Source organism: Salvelinus namaycush, chromosome 2, assembly GCF_016432855.1.
Source record: "Salvelinus namaycush isolate Seneca chromosome 2, SaNama_1.0, whole genome shotgun sequence".
In the NCBI taxonomy this organism is placed as follows: domain Eukaryota; kingdom Metazoa; phylum Chordata; class Actinopteri; order Salmoniformes; family Salmonidae; genus Salvelinus; species Salvelinus namaycush.
Genome location: NC_052308.1, coordinates 75,010,831 through 75,034,695, shown reverse-complemented (window position 1 = coordinate 75,034,695; position 23,865 = coordinate 75,010,831). Strand labels below are relative to the sequence as shown.

The window sequence follows — 23,865 nt, the reverse complement described above, 5'->3', positions numbered from 1 at the left end:
TAGAGAGTCTCTAGCTGGATATTACTGGTGTTGTAGACTATAGTAGAGAGTCTCTAGCTGGATATTACTGGTGTAGTAGACTATAGTAGAGAGTCTCTAGCTGGATATTACTGGTGTAGTAGACTATAGTAGAGAGAGTCTCTAGCTGGATATTACTGGTGTTGTAGACTATAGTAGAGAGTCTCTAGCTGGATATTACTGGTGTAGTAGACTATAGTAGAGAGTCTCTAGCTGGATATTACTGGTGTAGTAGACTATAGTAGAGAGTCTCTAGCTGGATATTACTGGTGTAGTAGACTATAGTAGAGAGTCTCTAGCTGGATATTACTGGTGTAGTAGACTATAGTACAGAGTCTCTAGCTGGATATTACTGGTGTAGTAGACTATAGTAGAGAGTCTCTAGCTGGATATTACTGGTGTTGTAGACTATAGTACAGAGTCTCTAGCTGGATATTACTGGTGTAGTAGACTATAGTAGAGAGTCTCTAGCTGGATATTACTGGTGTAGTAGACTATAGTAGAGAGTCTCTAGCTGGATATTACTGGTGTAGTAGACTATAGTAGAGAGTCTCTAGCTGGATATTACTGGTGTTGTAGACTATAGTAGAGAGTCTCTAGCTGGATATTACTGGTGTAGTAGACTATAGTAGAGAGTCTCTAGCTGGATATTACTGGTGTTGTAGACTATAGTAGAGAGAGTCTCTAGCTGGATATTACTGGTGTAGTAGACTATAGTAGAGAGTCTCTAGCTGGATATTACTGGTGTAGTAGACTATAGTAGAGAGTCTCTAGCTGGATATTACTGGTGTAGTAGACTATAGTAGAGAGTCTCTAGCTGGATATTACTGGTGTTGTAGACCTATAGTAGAGAGAGTCTCTAGCTGGATATTACTGGTGTAGTAGACTATAGTAGAGAGAGTCTCTAGCTGGATATTACTGGTGTTGTAGACTATAGTAGAGAGTCTCTAGCTGGATATTACTGGTGTAGTAGACTATAGTAGAGAGTCTCTAGCTGGATATTACTGGTGTTGTAGACTATAGTAGAGAGAGTCTCTAGCTGGATATTACTGGTGTTGTAGACTATAGTAGAGAGTCTCTAGCTGGATATTACTGGTGTAGTAGACTATAGTAGAGAGTCTCTAGCTGGATATTACTGGTGTAGTAGACTATAGTAGAGAGTCTCTAGCTGGATATTACTGGTGTTGTAGACTATAGTAGAGAGAGTCTCTAGCTGGATATTACTGGTGTTGTAGACTATAGTAGAGAGAGTCTCTAGCTGGATATTACTGGTGTTGTAGACTATAGTAGAGAGTCTCTAGCTGGATATTACTGGTGTAGTAGACTATAGTAGAGAGTCTCTAGCTGGATATTACTGGTGTAGTAGACTATAGTAGAGAGAGTCTCTAGCTGGATATTACTGGTGTTGTAGACTATAGTAGAGAGTCTCTAGCTGGATATTACTGGTGTTGTAGACTATAGTAGAGAGTCTCTAGCTGGATATTACTGGTGTAGTAGACTATAGTAGAGAGAGTCTCTAGCTGGATATTACTGGTGTAGTAGACTATAGTAGAGAGTCTCTAGCTGGATATTACTGGTGTTGTAGACTATAGTAGAGAGTCTCTAGCTGGATATTACTGGTGTTGTAGACTATAGTAGAGAGTCTCTAGCTGGATATTACTGGTGTTGTAGACTATAGTAGAGAGTCTCTAGCTGGATATTACTGGTGTTGTAGACTATAGTACAGAGTCTCTAGCTGGATATTACTGGTGTTGTAGACTATAGTAGAGAGTCTCTAGCTGGATATTACTGGTGTAGTAGACTATAGTAGAGAGAGTCTCTAGCTGGATATTACTGGTGTTGTAGACTATAGTAGAGAGTCTCTAGCTGGATATTACTGGTGTTGTAGACTATAGTAGAGAGTCTCTAGCTGGATATTACTGGTGTTGTAGACTATAGTAGAGAGTCTCTAGCTGGATATTACTGGTGTTGTAGACTATAGTACAGAGTCTCTAGCTGGATATTACTGGTGTTGTAGACTATAGTAGAGAGTCTCTAGCTGGATATTACTGGTGTAGTAGACTATAGTAGAGAGAGTCTCTAGCTGGATATTACTGGTGTAGTAGACTATAGTAGAGAGTCTCTAGCTGGATATTACTGGTGTTGTAGACTATAGTAGAGAGTCTCTAGCTGGATATTACTGGTGTAGTAGACTATAGTAGAGAGTCTCTAGCTGGATATTACTGGTGTTGTAGACTATAGTAGAGAGTCTCTAGCTGGATATTACTGGTGTTGTAGACTATAGTAGAGAGTCTCTAGCTGGATATTACTGGTGTTGTAGACTATAGTAGAGAGTCTCTAGCTGGATATTACTGGTGTTGTAGACTATAGTAGAGAGAGTCTCTAGCTGGATATTACTGGTGTTGTAGACTATAGTAGAGAGTCTCTAGCTGGATATTACTGGTGTTGTAGACTATAGTAGAGAGTCTCTAGCTGGATATTACTGGTGTTGTAGACTATAGTAGAGAGTCTCTAGCTGGATATTACTGGTGTTGTAGACTATAGTAGAGAGTCTCTAGCTGGATATTACTGGTGTAGTAGACTATAGTAGAGAGAGTCTCTAGCTGGATATTACTGGTGTTGTAGACTATAGTAGAGAGTCTCTAGCTGGATATTACTGGTGTTGTAGACTATAGTAGAGAGTCTCTAGCTGGATATTACTGGTGTTGTAGACTATAGTAGAGAGAGTCTCTAGCTGGATATTACTGGTGTTGTAGACTATAGTAGAGAGTCTCTAGCTGGATATTACTGGTGTTGTAGACTATAGTAGAGAGTCTCTAGCTGGATATTACTGGTGTTGTAGACTATAGTAGAGAGTCTCTAGCTGGATATTACTGGTGTTGTAGACTATAGTAGAGAGTCTCTAGCTGGATATTACTGGTGTTGTAGACTATAGTAGAGAGAGTCTCTAGCTGGATATTACTGGTGTAGTAGACTATAGTAGAGAGAGTCTCTAGCTGGATATTACTGGTGTAGTAGACTATAGTAGAGAGAGTCTCTAGCTGGATATTACTGGTGTTGTAGACTATAGTAGAGAGAGTCTCTAGCTGGATATTACTGGTGTTGTAGACTATAGTAGAGAGTCTCTAGCTGGATATTACTGGTGTTGTAGACTATAGTAGAGAGTCTCTAGCTGGATATTACTGGTGTTGTAGACTATAGTAGAGAGAGTCTCTAGCTGGATATTACTGGTGTTGTAGACTATAGTAGAGAGTCTCTAGCTGGATATTACTGGTGTTGTAGACTATAGTAGAGAGAGTCTCTAGCTGGATATTACTGGTGTTGTAGACTATAGTAGAGAGAGTCTCTAGCTGGATATTACTGGTGTTGTAGACTATAGTAGAGAGAGTCTCTAGCTGGATATTACTGGTGTTGTAGACTATAGTAGAGAGTCTCTAGCTGGATATTACTGGTGTTGTAGACTATAGTAGAGAGAGTCTCTAGCTGGATATTACTGGTGTTGTAGACTATAGTAGAGAGAGTCTCTAGCTGGATATTACTGGTGTTGTAGACTATAGTAGAGAGAGTCTCTAGCTGGATATTACTGGTGTTGTAGACTATAGTAGAGAGTCTCTAGCTGGATATTACTGGTGTTGTAGACTATAGTAGAGAGAGTCTCTAGCTGGATATTACTGGTGTTGTAGACTATAGTAGAGAGAGTCTCTAGCTGGATATTACTGGTGTAGTAGACTATAGTAGAGAGTCTCTAGCTGGATATTACTGGTGTTGTAGACTATAGTAGAGAGAGTCTCTAGCTGGATATTACTGGTGTTGTAGACTATAGTAGAGAGTCTCTAGCTGGATATTACTGGTGTTGTAGACTATAGTAGAGAGTCTCTAGCTGGATATTACTGGTGTTGTAGACTATAGTAGAGAGTCTCTAGCTGGATATTACTGGTGTTGTAGACTATAGTAGAGAGTCTCTAGCTGGATATTACTGGTGTTGTAGACTATAGTAGAGAGTCTCTAGCTGGATATTACTGGTGTTGTAGACTATAGTAGAGAGTCTCTAGCTGGATATTACTGGTGTTGTAGACTATAGTAGAGAGTCTCTAGCTGGATATTACTGGTGTTGTAGACTATAGTAGAGAGAGTCTCTAGCTGGATATTACTGGTGTAGTAGACTATAGTAGAGAGTCTCTAGCTGGATATTACTGGTGTTGTAGACTATAGTAGAGAGTCTCTAGCTGGATATTACTGGTGTAGTAGACTATAGTACAGAGTCTCTAGCTGGATATTACTGGTGTTGTAGACTATAGTAGAGAGTCTCTAGCTGGATATTACTGGTGTTGTAGACTATAGTAGAGAGTCTCTAGCTGGATATTACTGGTGTAGTAGACTATAGTAGAGAGAGTCTCTAGCTGGATATTACTGGTGTAGTAGACTATAGTAGAGAGAGTCTCTAGCTGGATATTACTGGTGTTGTAGACTATAGTAGAGAGAGTCTCTAGCTGGATATTACTGGTGTAGTAGACTATAGTAGAGAGAGTCTCTAGCTGGATATTACTGGTGTAGTAGACTATAGTAGAGAGTCTCTAGCTGGATATTACTGGTGTTGTAGACTATAGTAGAGAGTCTCTAGCTGGATATTACTGGTGTTGTAGACTATAGTAGAGAGTCTCTAGCTGGATATTACTGGTGTAGTAGACTATAGTAGAGAGAGTCTCTAGCTGGATATTACTGGTGTAGTAGACTATAGTAGAGAGTCTCTAGCTGGATATTACTGGTGTAGTAGACTATAGTAGAGAGTCTCTAGCTGGATATTACTGGTGTAGTAGACTATAGTAGAGAGAGTCTCTAGCTGGATATTACTGGTGTAGTAGACTATAGTAGAGAGAGTCTCTAGCTGGATATTACTGGTGTTGTAGACTATAGTAGAGAGTCTCTAGCTGGATATTACTGGTGTAGTAGACTATAGTAGAGAGAGTCTCTAGCTGGATATTACTGGTGTAGTAGACTATAGTAGAGAGTCTCTAGCTGGATATTACTGGTGTAGTAGACTATAGTAGAGAGAGTCTCTAGCTGGATATTACTGGTGTTGTAGACTATAGTAGAGAGTCTCTAGCTGGATATTACTGGTGTTGTAGACTATAGTAGAGAGTCTCTAGCTGGATATTACTGGTGTAGTAGACTATAGTAGAGAGTCTCTAGCTGGATATTACTGGTGTTGTAGACTATAGTAGAGAGTCTCTAGCTGGATATTACTGGTGTAGTAGACTATAGTAGAGAGTCTCTAGCTGGATATTACTGGTGTAGTAGACTATAGTAGAGAGTCTCTAGCTGGATATTACTGGTGTAGTAGACTATAGTAGAGAGTCTCTAGCTGGATATTACTGGTGTTGTAGACTATAGTAGAGAGTCTCTAGCTGGATATTACTGGTGTAGTAGACTATAGTAGAGAGTCTGGTCAAAAGTAGTGCACTAAATAGGGAATAGGGTGCAATTTGGGATGCAACCTATATAAGGGACAAGGGGTCAAGTGGAAAGGCACTGGTACTGTTACAACCCTGAGCTGAGTGTGTTTGAAGTTAACCAGACTGGCATACACCATGGTGACATGGTGTGCCACACAGGAACCCACACAAACACAGGCAATAAGTCACATTGATAGTTTGTTACACACACTACGACACGCTCATAAACAGAGGAACACACACACCCCGCCAGTACTCACAGTCTCTCTGTGCTCCTGGGGATATTCTTGGGGATGTTCCGGACCCCCAGGCCGTGGCAGTCCACCGTGGCTCCCACACAGGTACACAGAGAAGGGCATGCCTCCACCCCGCCAGCCCCCAGCAGGCACCCCCACAGCAGCAGCCACAGCCCAGCCCGGGCCACCACAACGTGGTCTAGCCTGGCTCCACAGCCCCCTGACCCGGCTCCAGCCATGGATCTCCTTGGCATGTCCATCCTTTCCTCCAGCCCCAAAGCACCAGCAACCAGAGACAAGGCGCCTCTACCTCAACCCCACTCAGGGCTCCAGAGACCTGGGTTACTGCGGCGAGCAAGATCCCCTGACCAGAGACCAAGTGGAGGGGAGAAAATGGTCCAAATGTTCCTAATAAAAAAGGGAAGATCAGAAAACCTCCTTGTAGAGAGGTGAAGTAGCGTAGTTAGTCCTCAGATCAACGGTCACTGATACTTCATCCCAGCCTGGCTTTAAAACCAGACTCTTTATTATCTGGTTTCGACGTCTGTCCAAAAAGCTTTCCTTCTTTCTATCTCCCTCTCGTCTTCTTGGTTCTGCTCTCTCTGCTGTAGTGCTCCTCTTCCCTTCAGCTTTCATTGACTCATTGTGCTCTCTGCCTGTAGAAGAGGGAACAGTGAACGACCAGAAAAAAGGACTCTCACCCTCCCTCTCTCTCTCTCAGCAATCATCCATCAAAAGGTTCTAGAAATAAATGCTGAGAGACTCCTCCCACACACACACACCTCCCAGAACCCTGTGTGAACTCACATCCATTCTCTCTCCTGGCAGCAGCAGCAGTAGTAGTGAAAGCCACTTCCAGTGACAGTAGCCTCTCTCCCTTCCTGTGCTGCCCGCTTTTGGTCTCATCCCCTGGGGGGGGGGGGGGACACAGCCCGAGGCGGCATGGGCCTGGATGTAGAGGGAGGAATACCCTACTCTCTCAATTATCTGTATTTTTCCTCTACCATGGAGTGGTGGCTTAGATAAACGTTTCATGTAGTTAACTGTATACATGATTTTGTATTACTCTATTTAGTTACTGTATTGCAGGATTGGAAAATGGTCGGCTTCTTTGGACTGGCACCAATGGATGCTCCCTGCTGGACGAAGAGTCTGCTTTTAATTCATAATAATGAGTCTTTGAAATTCAAATGAGGGGACAGGTTTTTAATCTAGTGTGTGTATAATTAGCAGATACAAAACCCTCTAGAATTCAATATTACATCTATGATTCTCTGTCTTTATCTCTACCATGGAATTGTCTATTCTCTATTCTGTTAGTCCCCCCATTTCCTACCAGGGTCTGTAGTCTGTTTGATTTCACAAGGCTACTCTCCTCTCACACGCATAAACAAACACAGTCAACTTTATCGAATACAAACTGGCCACGGGGAAAACGCGCCACAGCGGCTCTATTGTGCATGATGAATAGAATGAGTCACTGCACCCAGACCGACAACAAAGAGAGAACCTCGATGTTTACATGCGCGGGAAGGACCCCCGTTTGAGCTCCTAATACAAATTAGGTTCCTGAGTGCGCGGGGACGCCGGTGGGTCGCTTTTCATTTCATCAGAGGCGCGTCTGAATTGATCGCGCGCTGGAACAGGAGCAGATGCGACGCCAAGGGGCGCAAGGTAGAGCGCGCAGAGAGCCTTGATGTGCGCTAGGTTCTATCTTACTGCGTTTCCGCTTCGCTCGGCAGAGTTAACGGTGAATCGAAGAGACAGGTTGGAATTAAGAAAAAAAACGCTCAATTTCTACAATGAACAATTACGAAAATGGCAATATCAATGGCACCGCGCGCCTGCGGTAGTCAAATACGCGTGGGGCGTCTGCGGAAAAAATGTATTCAATTCATCAGGAATATGAATATCACAGCCAATGTTTACATTATAGACCTTTATGAGATCATTACATACATAGGGAGATGGTTCCCTGGAATATCAATTGCTTCTGATATTAACCTACCCCAAACAAGAACAGGATAGGCCTATCCTACAAAACATCAAGAATATAGGCTAAAGCTGCTATAAATTATTCCTTCAATTGTATGTGCTTTCTAAACAGACAAGGCAATGGAAACTTAACTTCCGTGACAGCTGGGCAGGTGAAATCATAATTCATACTCTTTCAAAAACGGCCTATTTAAGAGTAGAGTAGCCAAACCTGCCTTTACCTCTGCTGAGTCTGATGTAGGTTAAACTATTAGATTTCAACTGCATACATAATACACGCAATACGTATGTAGTGGTCTATAGCATGGTTTCCCAAACTCGGTCCTGGGTCCCCCCTGGGTGCACGTTTCGGTCTATGCCCTAGCACAACACAGCGTCCTTACTCAACGACTCGGGATGCCGCCTAGTGGATGTTTAAGAAAAGTGCAGCAGTGTATGTAACATTTTATGTTCTGCAATGACTTTCCACATGTAAAAAAATGCTTTAATCCATAGCACCAGTAGTAAATCAATGCATCTATTTGACAGCGTTAAAAAAACATTTTACACAACAAAAACACAAAAAAAACTAAACAGGTAAAGGTAGGGTAAGATGACCTTACATTAAAAGGCACTGGTAACAGGTTTATATGAACAGAGGAAGATGCATGGTAGTAAATATAGGCAGCAAATGTGAGATTACAGTATACTATGTTTATTTTAGTAGACATTAATGTAACTCCATGTCTGCATCTTAAATTGCACCCTATGTAGTGCACTACTTCTGACCAGGGCACAGAGCTCTGCTCAAAAGTAGTGCACTATATAGGGAATAGGGCCCTGGTTTAAAGTAGTGCACTATATAGGGAATAGGGCCCTTTCTAAAGTAGTGCACTATATAGGGAGTAGGGCCCTGGTCTAAAGTAGTACACTATATAGGGAATAGGGCCCTGGTCTAAAGTAGTGCACTATATAGGGGATAGGGCCCCGTTCTAAAGTAGTGCACTATATAGGGAATAGGGCCCTGGTCTAAAGTGGTCCACTATATAGGGAATAGGGCCCCGGTCCACTATATAGGGAATAGGGCCCCGGTCCACTATATAGGGAATAGGGCCCCGGTCCACTATATAGGGAATAGGGCCCTGGTCCACTATATAGGGAATAGGGCCCTGGTCCACTATATAGGGAATAGGGCCCTGGTCTAAAGTAGTACACTATATAGGGAGTAGGGCCCTGGTCTAAAGTAGTGCACTATATAGGGAATAGGGCCCTGGTCTATAGTAGTACACTATATAGGGAATAGGGCCCTGGTCTAAAGTAGTGCACTATATAGGGAATAGGGCCCTGGTCTAAAGTAGTGCACTATATAGGGAATAGGGCCCCGTTCTAAAGTAGTGCACTATATAGGGAATAGGGCCCCGTTCTAAAGTAGTGCACTATATAGGGAGCCATTTGGGACACATGCCCATGCTGTCATTCACAGATAAACAGGGCAGAATGAAACTGAACAAAAAGAAAAACAAGTAGTACTGTACAGTTGATGTGTAAACATTTAAGACCATGGTCAACATTGGCTGACAAAACCAAAGACTTTCAACATACACACTTAAACACAAAAATAATAAGGGAGAGTAAAAGATAATGCCCACATGTTGTATCATGTAATCTAGAACTGACTCACATCACAAAGATGATCGCACATTAGCAAAACTGTTTCCAGCAAGACTCATGTGTATCAACCACGAATGGCCAGATGACCCATCAGCTTTTCAAAATGACACTTCAAAAAAAGGTGTTGGGCCTTGATTGGCTGAAAACCATCAGGTAACAGAGAGAAAAGACAGGGGCCAAAAGTTCTCTTTTTAAAGCAGTGGAATAACATGTAAAATAGGTAGGCTACTTGACCAGCACAGATCAAATAAAAATAGTAAAAAAACAAAGCCATCTTGATAACCTCAGCAGCAAGCTTCTGGTGTCTTTCATTTCATGTATAAAAACACACACCCATCTCTTTAAAACTTACCACAAACCCATTCTCACACATTCCCCATTAACAATTCCTTTAAAAACAGCCCCATTAAAACCAACGTCATGTCCATTAGGGTACACAACAAAAACTTTTCAAAACGTTCTGCAACAGAAAGTGAAAATAAGGGTTCCTTATTGGACAAAGTACAGGTAGTCCCTCCCAGTTTGAATCCGTCTTGTTCTATTTGGTTCCCAATGAACATGACCCAGATCAAATGTCCCAATCCACGCTCAATAAAGACGACTTGTATCAGACCAGGCAACACTGACGGTACTGTAAGAGAATCCTCTATTGACACCGTCACTACACATTTCCCTCTCCAACAAAGCAAAAACCATCTTAGACTTCCAGAAAATCTTTCAACAACGTTAGCGTCCCAACCAATATCTACCCAAAACCCATGACTTCCAGTTAAAAAAATAAAATTATAATCACATCATTGTACTATCAAACCTCAAAGGCCAAACCAGGCAGGTGAAATATGACATTTTACACATTGAGGAGTTCAATCAGTTAATACACAAATCTCAGACAATAAAAATAAATAGTCGTCCCAAAATGAAGCCCTACCTACATCTCTCCCAAACGCAAATACCATTACAGAAAGGCTGGTTTGTTCAGCTCGTATTTGTTCATCATCATCCAATATGTATTGACCTGTATTTGTATGATATAGATTCAAGAAAACCCTGAGCCAGTGTCTCTCCAACACCACCACATGCACTACTATAAAGTGTAGTGCACTACTTTTGGCCAATAGTGCACTATATAGGGAACGGGGGCGCCATTTGAGCTAACAGACAGTATCAGTAAACCCACTGGCCTTTAGACACCATAAGAGCTGTGGGGTATTCCAGAAGGCAGGGTTAATACATCAGGCAGCTAACTTTGATTAACAGCCTTTGCCTCATCTCTTGATTTCCTGGTTGATTAAAATAATCTACATTTGTATAATAGTTGTTTCTGTTGAGTCATTACAAACAATTTCAAGCAATTTGGGCCAGTTTGCTGGCCAACTCACTGATCCAGCTTTTTGGAACAGGCCCCAGACGAATGTGACTGGTGCTAATCAGCATTTTGTAAGGGGATATAATCATCCCATCAGTGTGCTGTGTGTGTAGGGCAACCATTGGGACTTATATTAGTCAAATTAAAACGGCACATTTTCAGATGAGTAGTACAAACATCAGATTCAGAAGAACATTTAAAAAAACAAAACAAGATACTTACATATAGTACAATATATGCTCAGCTAGTGTTCAACTGTAAAAGTATCTATGTAGGCTCAGCTAGCGGTCAACTGTAAAAGTATCTATGTAGGCTCAGCTAGCGGTCAACTGTAAAAGTATCTATGTAGGCTCAGCTAGTGGTCAACTGTAAAAGTATCTATGTAGGCTCAGCTAGCGGTCAACTGTAAAAGTATCTATGTAGGCTCAGCTAGCGGTTAACTGTAAAAGTATCTATGTAGGCTCAGCTAGTGGTCAACTGTAAAAGTATCTATGTAGGCTCAGCTGGCGGTCAACTGTAAAAGTATCTATGTAGGCTCAGCTAGTGTTCAACTGTAAAAGTATCTATGTAGGCTCAGCTAGTGGTCAACTGTAAAAGTATCTATGTAGGCTCAGCTGGCGGTCAACTGTAAAAGTATCTATGTAGGCTCAGCTAGCGGTCAACTGTAAAAGTATCTATGTAGGCTCAGCTAGCGGTCAACTGTAAAAGTATCTATGTAGGCTCAGCTAGTGGTCAACTGTAAAAGTATCTATGTAGGCTCAGCTGGCGGTCAACTGTAAAAGTATCTATGTAGGCTCAGCTGGCGGTCAACTGTAAAAGTATCTATGTAGGCTCAGCTGGCGGTCAACTGTAAAAGTATCTATGTAGGCTCAGCTAGTGGTCAACTGTAAAAGTATCTATGTAGGCTCAGCTAGCGGTTAACTGTAAAAGTATCTATGTAGGCTCAGCTAGTGGTCAACTGTAAAAGTATCTATGTAGGCTCAGCTAGAGGTTAACTGTAAAAGTATCTATGTAGGCTCAGCTAGCGGTTAACTGTAAAAGTATCTATGTAGGCTCAGCTAGCGGTCAACTGTAAAAGTATCTATGTAGGCTCAGCTAGCGGTCAACTGTGAAAGTATCTATGTAGGCTCAGCTAGCGGTCAACTGTGAAAGTATCTATGTAGGCTCAGCTAGTGGTCAACTGTAAAAGTATCTATGTAGGCTCAGCTAGCGTTCAACTGTAAAAGTATCTATGTAGGCTCAGCTAGCGTTCAACTGTAAAAGTATCTATGTAGGCTCAGCTAGCGGTCAACTGTAAAAGTATCTATGTAGGCTCAGCTAGCGTTCAACTGTAAAAGTATCTATGTAGGCTCAGCTAGCGTTCAACTGTAAAAGTATCTATGTAGGCTCAGCTAGCGGTCAACTGTAAAAGTATCTATGTAGGCTCAGCTAGCGTTCAACTGTAAAAGTATCTATGTAGGCTCAGCTAGCGGTCAACTGTAAAAGTATCTATGTAGGCTCAGCTAGTGGTCAACTGTGAAAGTGTCTAACAAAACTGTTTCAAGTTATTAGTGGCACTCAGACCCCAACCAGAAAGCTCCCTTCTATCCCTGCCTCCACACTGAGTTGGTCTTGTACTTTCCTGGGTTACGTCCCAATAATCTCTCCCCCTGAAGTGTGCACTCATTCACTACTCCCCACAAAATTGAAAAGTCTTGGATTGTGTAGGCATGGGCTAGAAGGAGTTTCCATATAGGTAATCCAGTCATTTCCTTTCAAACCCATTGAGGAAAGTGAACAAGAGCACACTTCAGGAGAAAAAAGAGATTATTGGGATGCAACCCTTGTCTGGCTGGGGACTAATGTTGTATTCGTCATGGATTTACAAAGTTACAATATAGTTTACTTGATAAAAGAAAAAAAAAGAAAAACAAGTCCAGTGTTGCTAGTACCAATCCTCTACATCGACGTTTCTAGGGAGGGAGAGAAACACATTCTGGAGATGGATGGAGAGTCCTGGAGGGAGACGGAGAGATGAAGGAGAAAAAAGAGAAAGAAGATGAATGAGACACGGGACAAAACAGACTAAGTTAACAAAGGTCACAAGATGTGGAAATGTGGCTGTATTGTAATGTTGAATGATGACATTGAAGTGTATCAGGAAAGATATACAACATACGCAAAAACATATGTATGTAAATGTCTATAGAAAAAGTGGGAATTGCCATGTTATCAATCCAAAAGCAACAAACCTTTGATAGTTTAAGTCCCCTCTCTCTATTGAGGGCCACGCTATCAGAGGCCTTGACCCCGCCTGGAGAATTATTATTCACTGTCACCGGACTGTTCACCTGGAGATACATACACACACACACACACAACCATGAACATCTAGAGAAAACAAGGAAGCTGTGGACAAGGAAGTGTGTTTGTGTGGTCTCCTTGTGTGTCAATGTCGCTCACCGACTGCAGGACGACGTTCTCCTTTCCCAGCCGTCCCATCGCCGCAGCAACCATCTCCGGGGAGATTTGTCTGCCCCTCCTCTCCAACGCCTGTTGGTCCCCCTTATGTCTCCTCTGTTTTCATTGGTTCATTTGATCAAGAGGGTAGGACAGTTGACAGAACAGTTATTTAACCTCCACTTTACCAGGAAATATTTTTTTGATAATGTCATAGATAACTTTTTAATCTATAGAACGTAGAAATGCCCGTTTTCACTGGTATGGTGCTTGGCATAATGAATAGGAGGAATTGTCCTTAAAGATCCTCATATACAACAGACAGAACAGTTGTGTTGTAGCAGATGGTGACTACAACATATTAAGATTACATCGTATACAACAGACAGAACAGTTGTAGCAGATGGTGACTACAACATACTAAGATTACATCGTATACAACAGACAGAACAGTTGTAGCAGATGGTGACTACAACATACTAAGATTACATCGTATACAACAGACAGAACAGTTGTAGCAGATGGTGACTACAACATACTAAGATTACATCGTATACAACAGACAGAACAGTTGTAGCAGATGGTGACTACAACATACTAAGATTACATCGTATACAACAGACAGAACAGTTGTAGCAGATGGTGACTACAACATACTAAGATTACATCGTATACAACAGACAGAACAGTTGTAGCAGATGGTGACTACAACATACTAAGATTACATCGTATACAACAGACAGAACAGTTGTAGCAGATGGTGACTACAACATACTAAGATTACATCGTATACAACAGACAGAACAGTTGTAGCAGATGGTGACTACAACATACTAAGTTCAAATTGGATACAAAGTAACACATTTACAAAATACATCAACAAAGTATGTTGATTGGATATTACAATTGTAAGTGAAATACACATAAACACAATGACACACACCTTGATGAATCCACCGAAGGAGCGGGAGCGGGGGTGTTTCTTGCTCTGGGCCGGGGGGGTCTGATAGTTGTTGATGGGTGTCCCTGGGGCCAGGCCGGGGGTGGTCTGTTTAGCAAGCTGCAGGAGGAGGAGAAAGAGATGGAGGATGAGGAGACAGGGTACTGGGATTTAGCCAGTCATTCTACATGAAATGTAAAATCCGCCTCGTATGGAAAAGGAGACAAGAGAATACTAAGAAGCAGTCCGGCAGTGAGTACCTGGCGTAGGAGTTTCTTCTTCTTGGCAGAGTCGGGCATGTTGTCATGGACGTGTCTGAACAGCTCCTTCAGGGACTCCTCTGTGTGGTGCTGCTGGCCCTGGGACGACGACGAGGGGGACAGGTACTGAGACGGGTCAGCCCAACACCTCTTCAGGGGAACAGGGGCAGGGAAACCAGCCACAGATAACAGGTCTATATCATCCTGAGGGAGGGGGGCGAGAAAGGAGCTATTCGTTTCCATCACAACACAAGTCTCTGGATACATTTCAAATGGCACCCTATTCCCTATATAAAGTAGTGCACTATAAAGGGAATAGGGTGCAACATGGGACAGAACCCATTTCAGCGTAGAGGGAGATTAGGTTGATCTACACCCCAAAACCACAGCTAGACATTTCTAAACCAAAGCTAGCACCTAGACACTTATAAAAGGCCCTGGTAGATCTGAAAAGACTAGAAAGGTGTTAACAAGTTGGGCAATAGATCCACCTAGCCTTCTGCTTAACTGGGATGCTTACACCTATACAGTATTCATAAAGCGTCTCAGAGTAGTAGATCTAGGATCAGTTTGGCCTTGCAGATTTTAATGAACGGAAAGGGGGATCTGATCCTAGATCAGCACTCCTGCTCTGAGACGCTTCATGAACACTTGCCCCAGTTTGATCTAATATGGTCCTTTGTTTGAGAGAAGTGCAACATCCTTTAATGGCATAGATGATGTAAACCCAGCAGGTGAAAGAGTCCTACTACTAACCTTGGTCTGCAGGGTCTTAGATCCTGTGAAGTGCATTCTGGCATGCTCCCTCATGTACATAGGAGCCTGAGTGGACACACACACTAATTATCCATCAAAACACACTAAAAATAATGATTCTATTTCTCTTCTGTGCTTGACACAAATCATTACCTTACTGTAGCCCATGTTCCCCAGACCTTATAAAATAACACTGACAACTGGGCCGGTTTCCCAGACACAGTTGAAGCCAATAGTATGAGGTATTCTCAATGGAGTGTTTTAGTCCAGTGTGGCATAGTACAAAGCAGGATTAATGTGTTAGCCAGCTAACTTTGAAAAGCAACCAGAAATAACTATAGATTTTCTGGTATATTTAAATATTTTTTATAAAAGCTAAACTTAGATATGTGTTTTTGTTTGTTGAATCAATTAGACCATGCTCATTTCAAGAATATCTTTCAATTATTTTTAAAGTTAGCCTGCTAACTTGCCTAAATATTCTGCTAACTCTTCGATCCTGCTTTATAGAAAGCCCCTCTGGACTAGGCTTATTCTGGGTTGGGAAACTAGCCCAGAGTGTGAAGTTAGTCTCTCTGACCCTGAATAGTTTCTGGGAGTGTTTGATGAGGAAGGCCATGCCGTTGTTTAGCTTCTTCAGATTCTCCTGGAGGTCAGTGGCCACCATCTGGATAAAAACACACACACACACACACACACACACACACACACACACACACACACACACACACACACACACAAATTACTGTAGCTGAATGAAAATCAATCAGTGAGAGGTAGCCTAGTGGTTAGAGCGTTGGGCTAGTAACTAAAAAGTCCCTTGTTTAAATCCCAGAGCCGACAAAGGGAAAAATGTGTTGATGTGCTTTGAGTAAGGCACTTCGCCCTAATTGCTCCAGGTTCGCCGTTGATAATGGCAGAGTGGCCTAGCCAGTCTCCAGATCTCAACCTCATAGAAAATCTTTGGAGGGAGTTGAAAGTCCGTGTTGCCCAGCAACAGCCCCAAAACATCACTGCTCTAGAGGAGATCTGCATGGAGGAATGGGCCAAAATACCAGCAACAGTGTGTGAAAACCTTGTGAAGACTTACAGAAAATGTTCACCTCTGTCATTGCCAACAAAGGGTATATAACAAAGTATTGAGATAAACTTTTGTTATTGACCAAATACTTATTTTCCACCATAATTTGCAAATAAATTCATTAAAAATCCTACAATGTGATTTTCTGGATTTTTTTCTTCTCATTTTGTCTGTTATAGTTGAAGTGTACCTATGATGAAAATTACAGGCCTCTCATCTTTTTAAGTGGGAGAACTTGCACAATTGGTGGCTGACTAAATACTTTTTTGCCCCACTGTATATAAAAAAAAATATTAAGAAATATCACTTTTACATAGGTATTCTTGGCACGCCTGTATTTGGGGATTTTCTCCCATTTCTTCTCTGCAGATCCTCTCAAGCTCTGTCAGGTTGGATGGGGAGTGTCACTAAACAGCTATTTTCAGGTATCTCCAGAGACGTTTGATCGGGTTCAAGTCCAGGCTCTGGCTGGGCCACTCAAGGATATTCAGAGACTTGTCCCAAAGCCACTCCTGCGTTGTCTTGGCTGTGTGCTTAGGGTCATTGTCCTGTTGGAAGGTGAACCTTTGCCCCAGTCTGAGGTCCTGAGTGCTCTGGAGCAGGTTTTCATCAAGGATCTCTCTGTACTTTGCTCCATTTATCTTTCCCTCGATCCCGACTAGTCTCCCAGTCCCTGCCTCTGAAAAACATCCCCACAACATGATGCTGCCAACACCATGATTCACCATAGGGATGGTGCCAGGTTTCCTCCAGACATGACACTTGGCATTCAGGCCAAAGAGTTCACTCTTGGTTTCATCAGACCAAATAATCTTGTTTCTCATGGTCTGAATGTCTTTAGGTGCCTTTTGGAAAACTGCAAGCAGGCTGTCATGTGCCTTTTACTGAGGAGCAGCTTCCGTCTGGCCACTCTACCATAAAGGCCTGATTGGTGGAGTGCTGCAGAGATGGGAGAACCTTTCAGAAGGACAACCATCTCCACAGAGGAACTCTGAAGCTCTGTCAGAGTGACCATTGGGTTCTTGGTCACTTCTCTGACCAAGACCCCTTTCCCCCGATTGCTCAGCTTGGTCATGAGTCTTGGTGGTTCCAAACATCTTCCATTTAAGAATGATTGAGACCACTGTGCTTTTTGTGGTACCTGGTACCCTTCCCCAGATCTGTGCCTCAAAACAATCCTGTCTCAGCACTCTACAGACAATTCCTTTAACCTCATGGCTTGTTTTTTGCTCTGACATACACTGTCAACTGTGGGACATTACATAGACAGGTGTGTGCCTTTCCAAAACATGTCCAATCAATTGAATTTACCACCGGTGGACTCCAATAAAGTTGTAGAAACATCTCAAGGATGATCAATGGAAACAGGATGCACCTGAGCTCAATTTCAACTCTCATAGCAAAGGGTCTGAATACTTATATATTATGCACTACACAGATGATTGAAATAAGGAAGTCATGGTCAAGCTGTGATTATCTGAATCAGCTGTGCAGTGCTAGGACAACACGCCTCAGGACAGAGTTTGGGAAACTCTGATCCACATGATAAATGATCCCGGCACAGTCCAGCTTCAGGCGTTTCTCCTAGTCCCTGTGCTTCTGCCTCGGCATTGCTTTCTCTGAGGTTTTATGCCGGGTATCTGTAAAGCACTTTGTGTCAACTGCCGATATGAAAACACATTTGATTTGAGTTAAAGTACATACATCTCTGGGCCACACGACGTGGGGGGCAAACATGAGGGCGAGGTTGAAGGCGGACATTTTGTTCTTGTCCTGCTGCTTGGCGGTGTGGTAGAGCAGGTCCAGGATCAGTTTGAGGAGGCTGCGGTTGGCCTGGGGCAGCAGCAGGAAGAGGAGCTGTAAGGCCTCAATCCGACGCTCCTTATCAGGTACTGACGTCTTGTTGCCTTTCTCATCAAACAGAGTCATGTCTAGGGGAATGGAGAGGAGAGAGAAGAGCAGGAGATGGGGATGGGACAGAACACACACAAGACACTTCAATATGGGTCTCATGGGGGACAGTTATATTAAAAACAGAACATCAATAACACTTATTTTTGAGCGCCAGGGTGTGATTTTTTGTAGGTTTTTGAAAACTAAAAAGTGCTCAGACAGGAGAGAGTGGGGAGGTGCTCAGACAGGAGAGAGTGGGGAGGTGCTCAGACAGGAGAGAGTGGGCAGGTGCTCAGACAGGAGAGAGTGGGGAGGTGCTCAGACAGGAGAGAGTGGGGAGGTGCTCAGACAGGAGAGAGTGGGCAGGTGCTCAGACAGGAGAGAGTGGGGAGGTGCTCAGACAGGAGAGAGTGGGGAGGTGCTCAGACAGGAGAGAGTGGGCAGGTGCTCAGACAGGAGAGAGTGGGGAGGTGCTCAGACAGGAGAGAGTGGGGAGGTGCTCAGACAGGAGAGAGTGGGGAGGTGCTCAGACAGGAGAGAGTGGGGAGGTGCTCAGACAGGAGAGAGTGGGGAGGTGCTCAGACAGGAGAGAGTGGGGAGGTGCTCAGACAGGGGTACCTGCTATTTTGAGGTGAGCGTGGAAGTGTTGGTGCGTGAGGAGGGGTTCAGGTAGCTCTCCCAGGAAGGTCTTGAGGAGGGTGGCCACGTCGTTGGGGTGGAAGCCCCCTGCCTCCAGGTCGATGTCTGCGCCACTGTTCAGCTGCTCCTTCAGGGCTTGCTGCCGCACACTGTTACCTGGCACCCTGAACAGACCTTCTACCTGCAGATCTGATCATCAATCAATCAATCAATGAAACAATAAAACAGCTAGCACCCTGAACAGGCCCTTAACATCTAAGTCTGATCAATCAATGAATCAATCAACCGTGGAATCAGTCAATAAATCAAATATGTAGTGAATCAATCAGCAGTGTTTCTCCAATACTCATTTAGCAGCGGCGGGTCACCGCTGATAAATCATTCCCGGCACTCCAAAAAATATGATTTAAAAAACAAAAAGATTTTTATTATATATTTTTTTTAATTAAAATTATTTTAGGGTTGGTAAAATGTTTTCAGTGCAAACTTAAACAAGATATAAAGTATGTATACTGAACAAAAATATAAAGACAACATGAAACAATTTCAAAGATTTTACTGAGTTACAGTTCATATAATGAAACCAGTCAACTGAAATTAATTAATCAGGCCCTGATCTATGGATTTCACATGAATGAGAATACAGATATGTATCGGTTGGTCACAGATACCTTAAATGTAGGGGTGTAAATCAGAAAACCAGTCAGTATCTGGTGTGACCACCATTTTCCTCATGCAGCGCAACACATCTCCTTTGCATAGAGTTGATAAGGCTGTTTAAAAATATATATATATATTTATCCGTTATTTTACCAGGTAAGTTGACTGAGAACACGTTCTCATTTACAGCAACGACCTGGGGAATAGTTACAGGGGAGAGGGGGATGAATGAGCCAATTGTAAACTGGGGATTATTAGGTGACCGTGATGGTTTGAGGGCCAGATTGGGAATTTAGCCAGGACACCGGGGTTAACACCCCTACTCTTACGATAAGTGCCATGGGATCTTTAATGACCGTAGAAAGTCAGGACACCCGTTTAATATCCCATCCGAAAGACGGCACCCTACACAGTGCAGTGTCCAATCACTGCCCTGGGGCATTGGGATAATTTTTAGACCAGAGGAAAGAGTGCCTCCTACTGGCCCTCCAACACCACTTCCAGCAGCATCTGGTCTCCCATCCAGGGACTGACCAGGACCAACCCTGCTGAGCCTCAGAAGCAAGGCAGCAGTGGTATGCAGGGTGGTATGCTGCTGGCGACTGTGGCCTGTAGAATTCTGTACCACTCCTCTTCAATGGCTGTGCGAAGTTGCTGTATATTGGTGGGAACCAGAACATGTTGTCTTACATGTCGATCCAGAGCATCCTAAACATGCATAATGGGTGACATGTCTGGTGCAATGGCAGAATTGGGACATTTTCAGTTTCCAGGAATTGTGTACAAATCCTTGCCACATGGGGCCGTGCATTATCATGCTGAAGCATGAGGTTGGAGACGGAGGCAGTCTATGATAGAGAAATTAATATAAAATTCTCTGGCAACAGCTCTGGTGGCCATTCCTGCAGTTGGCATGCCAATTGCACACTCCCTCAACTTGAGACATCTGTGGCATTGTGTTGTGTGACAAACCTGCACATTTTAAAGTGGCCTTTTATTGTCCCAAGCACAATGTGCACCTGTGTAATGATCATGCGGTTTAATCAGCTTCTTGATATGCCACACCTGTCAGGTGGATGGATTATCTTGGCAAAGGAGAAATGCTCACTAACAGGGATATAAACAAATGTGTGCACAAAATGAGAGAAATACACTTTTTGTGCAAACGGAACATATCTGGGAGCTTTTATTTCAGCTCAAGAAATATGGGACCACTTTACATGTGGCATTTATATTTTTGTTCAGTGTAGAAAAGATAATGGAGCTATACATTTTTAAGATCATCTTTGAGAACTAACAATCAAAATAAAAACTTGACAGTCCGGGAGAATCTAAAATAAAAAGTCGTTTTGGGGGGGGTGGACACACTACACCGAGTCCTTAGTGTTCGAGTCAGAGTCTTGTACATTCGAGTCACGACTCCCTTGGTAGTGCTAAAAGCTCCATTGCTTAATGCAGAAAGCTGGTCCTACAGACTTGAGTACTACAACACTGCATGGCAGTACAGCAAGTTTAGCCTACTTTCTGATAAGATTTTACATTACATTGGAGTCATTTAGCAGAAGCGCTTATCAGTTAGGACATACAGTTAGTGCATTTATCTTAAGATAACTAGGTGGGACAACCACATATCACAGGCATATTAAGTACATTTTTCCTCAATAAAGTAGCTATCAGCAAAGTTAGAGCTAGAAAACAGGGCTGCGGGGGGTTCTGTGGGATTATTTAAGAATCTCCTCGAAGAGATTGGGTTTCAGATGTTTTTGGAAGTTGGGCAGGGACTCCGCTGTCCTAGCGGGTTCTACCATTGGGGTGCCAGGACAGAGAAGAGAGAATTACATTCAGGGATCATGCCTCAGATGGGAACTGTAACAACATGATCAACTCACTCTTGCTGAGGTATTCGATGAGCTGGTAAATCTGGGCGATGCCTCCCTCTGTCAGAGGAGTCCCGAACACCACTTCCTTATCTGTGATGATGACAGAAGCCAAAGGACAAGAATCTGAGTGCTGTACATTTATATTATTATTCAACATTATTACAACCCAGGGCCACGTTCAGTAGCCAAACATTGTCAAACGTTGCAGATAAAAATTCAATGAGTAAAATCATCGCGATACCTTCTTCTACATTTCAGACATGCATGTTTGTTCTACACTGCATCCTGCTGAACACACCCCAGGTGAAGACACCCTTGGTTGATCCTCATGGCAGTTCTCTCACCTTTACGTTTGAGGAAGTTGAAGGAGCGGAAGAATCCCCCTCCGGCCGCTGTGGGTGTCTTGTGCCCTCCCTCGTCCCCTAACAGCAGAGAGAATTCAGCACCGGGAAGGTCGATGAGGCGGCTGATGTTGCTAAGCACCAGCTCTTGAAACCCCTCAGGTCTCTCGTGACGTAGCTTCTCCACAAAGAAGTCTGGGTTGAAGATGACGGGCGGGCGGCCACCAACCCCACTGCCGCCCCAAGATCCCCCTGCATCCTGGCTGATCACCACGTTGCACACCGTACCCCTGATGGAACACACACACACAGATGCTGAAGATCTAGGCAAAACTTTAAACAACTGCTTTATCTTTACACTGACTTTCTCACACGCACACACACACCAAATCTCTCTCCCTCTTACACACGTTTGATGATGGTGTGGTGGTTGGCTAGCCCAATAATGGACTAAAGAAGTCTAACGTTACTATAGTGCAAGGACCTTACATGTTTTGTTTAGAGGCGAATTGGCTCTGGCAACTGAAACATCAAAATACTCCATCTAAATGTGAATCGGTTCTCAATTGCGGTACAGTTCCAGAAACATAAAGCCCTCTACTTTCATATTACATCAACATAATTTCACAAATGCACTTACTGTAGACTGTTTTAACAGTTGCAGCCAACAGTATTTTTAATGAGAACATGTTTGTAGTGTCTGCCTTCCGTTTACACACAGGTGTTCGGAGACACAGATAGCAGATATGACCGTGTGGGAACCGTAACCCTATAAAAAGGTGTGTAGTAATTAAAATTTTTGAAAATGAAAGCTACGTTCGTTCAGTTTCTCCTCCGGCCAGAAGACACTATCGTCATAGCTCCTCATAGTTCTGAAGATCAGTGAGCTGAAGACACCTCTTTCACACAAGTACACACTCACTGGCAATTCAGAGCAGCTTGATTCAGAGCAGCTTGGCATAATGGTGGAGAGTTGCTTTTGCATGGCCTGGTGCCTCAGGTGAGTGGAGATCTCACTTCAGGACCAATGGTCTAAAAATCCACAAACCGGGCCATTCAAAACGAAGTGGACCAATGACAGCTCACTGCTGTGGTCTATTGTTGCGACTACTAGCTAGTTAACTATGGAGTCTTGCTGTAATTCAGCGAAAGCGCAGAAAGAAATGCTCTGCACCGTATTGTTGTTCAGAGTAGCTGTGTGATGCACAGAAATTGTATTTTGCCACAACACGTCACTTGATTGTCAGAGCTACAGTAGCTAAATAACGTTAGCTAGCTAAATTAGCTTTCACTGTCACTGAAAAACAACATGCATGTCAGACAAGCTAGCAAGCCAAATTCAAATGCCAGTATCACGACAACTCCACAGTATATTTACGTGCGTGCATGGTTTATTCTGTCTACATACTGTTTAAATGTTATTTTACCTTCTGTTTTGTGTATTTTTATTGGAATCTTTATCCGCTGCCATCTTCCGTTTGAATCCTCCGCTGGTATCCCTGACTCCGCCCACTCCATCTCTGATTGGTCGGTTATAAAATACGGGCGGGGTGAGCAGTAAAGATTTGCATGTTTGGTTCTCTGATTGGATTGTTTGAATTCACTTTAGTAGTGTCAATCAAGGAAAAACAATAACATTGAGTGCCGTTACATCCACACAGTAACGCGATTATTGTGGATAATCTGATTCATATAACAGTTCCAATAAAAACGTTTACATGCTTTGTACAAAGAACGATCTCCCAAATAATGGACACATCTGAAATCTAATAAATACAGAAAATCGCTAATCAAAATAAAAGTTCTACCACAGCAACCATGTTATTTTGGTGAGCATATTTGATTCTGGGTTCGGACATGTACAGTTTGTATTTTAAAACTATTTATAAGATGCATACATTCAGTTGTACCGAACTCACTTCACTCGCACTAAAGAGGGAGGAGGCTCGCTTGGCTGGTGCTAGCACATGCAGATCAAATACACAGCTGGAACGCTGATTAAGGTGTTTACGTTTCCTAATAATTAGAACGGTTGCTCAGAAAACATTTTTTTTTTCTCATATCCGTATGCTTACTTCGATTTTGACCTTACACCGATTAATAGTCATGTAAGCTGTTTACATGACTATTGCGTCTGCCTACTGCCATAATCAGTTTAATATTGAATTATTACTGTGCATGTTAACGTACTTAATTGATGAAACGCTTTTGGGGGAAATGTGAAAGCCTCGCCTGGTCCCTGGCCAAAATGTTGGTTT

The 23,865-nt window shown here is 42.9% G+C and overlaps 1 protein-coding gene across 1 annotated transcript; it reads right to left on the bottom strand.

Moving 5' to 3' along the window:
- Positions 1 to 9,058: 9,058 nt before the first annotated feature.
- Positions 9,059 to 23,114, bottom strand: LOC120018283 (rho GTPase-activating protein 19-like). The gene is made up of 12 exons (XM_038961402.1): positions 23,035 to 23,114; positions 21,611 to 21,897; positions 21,276 to 21,356; positions 18,706 to 18,915; positions 17,899 to 18,125; positions 15,694 to 15,780; positions 15,114 to 15,179; positions 14,358 to 14,561; positions 14,101 to 14,217; positions 13,161 to 13,274; positions 12,950 to 13,048; positions 9,059 to 12,713 (listed from the first exon to the last, which is right to left on the bottom strand). Exons 1-12 carry the CDS (start codon positions 23,076 to 23,078, stop codon positions 12,657 to 12,659), a joined length of 1,593 nt encoding a protein of 530 aa, XP_038817330.1. The 5' UTR covers positions 23,079 to 23,114; the 3' UTR covers positions 9,059 to 12,656.
- Positions 23,115 to 23,865: the final 751 nt, after the last annotated feature.

What these genes read in the sequence shown, in the direction of transcription:
- LOC120018283 (XM_038961402.1), bottom strand. Translation starts at nt 23,078, where the DNA reads ATGGCAGCGGATAAAGATTCCAATAAAAATACACAAAACAGAAG. An exon ending in AAAAATACACAAAACAGAAG is followed by an intron (nt 21,898 to 23,034) that starts GTAAAATAACAT and finishes GTGTTCCATCAG; the next exon opens with GGGTACGGTGTGCAACGTGG. An exon ending in ACGTCGTGTGGCCCAGAGAT is followed by an intron (nt 15,781 to 17,898) that starts GTATGTACTTTA and finishes GTTTTTATCCAG; the next exon opens with ATGGTGGCCACTGACCTCCA.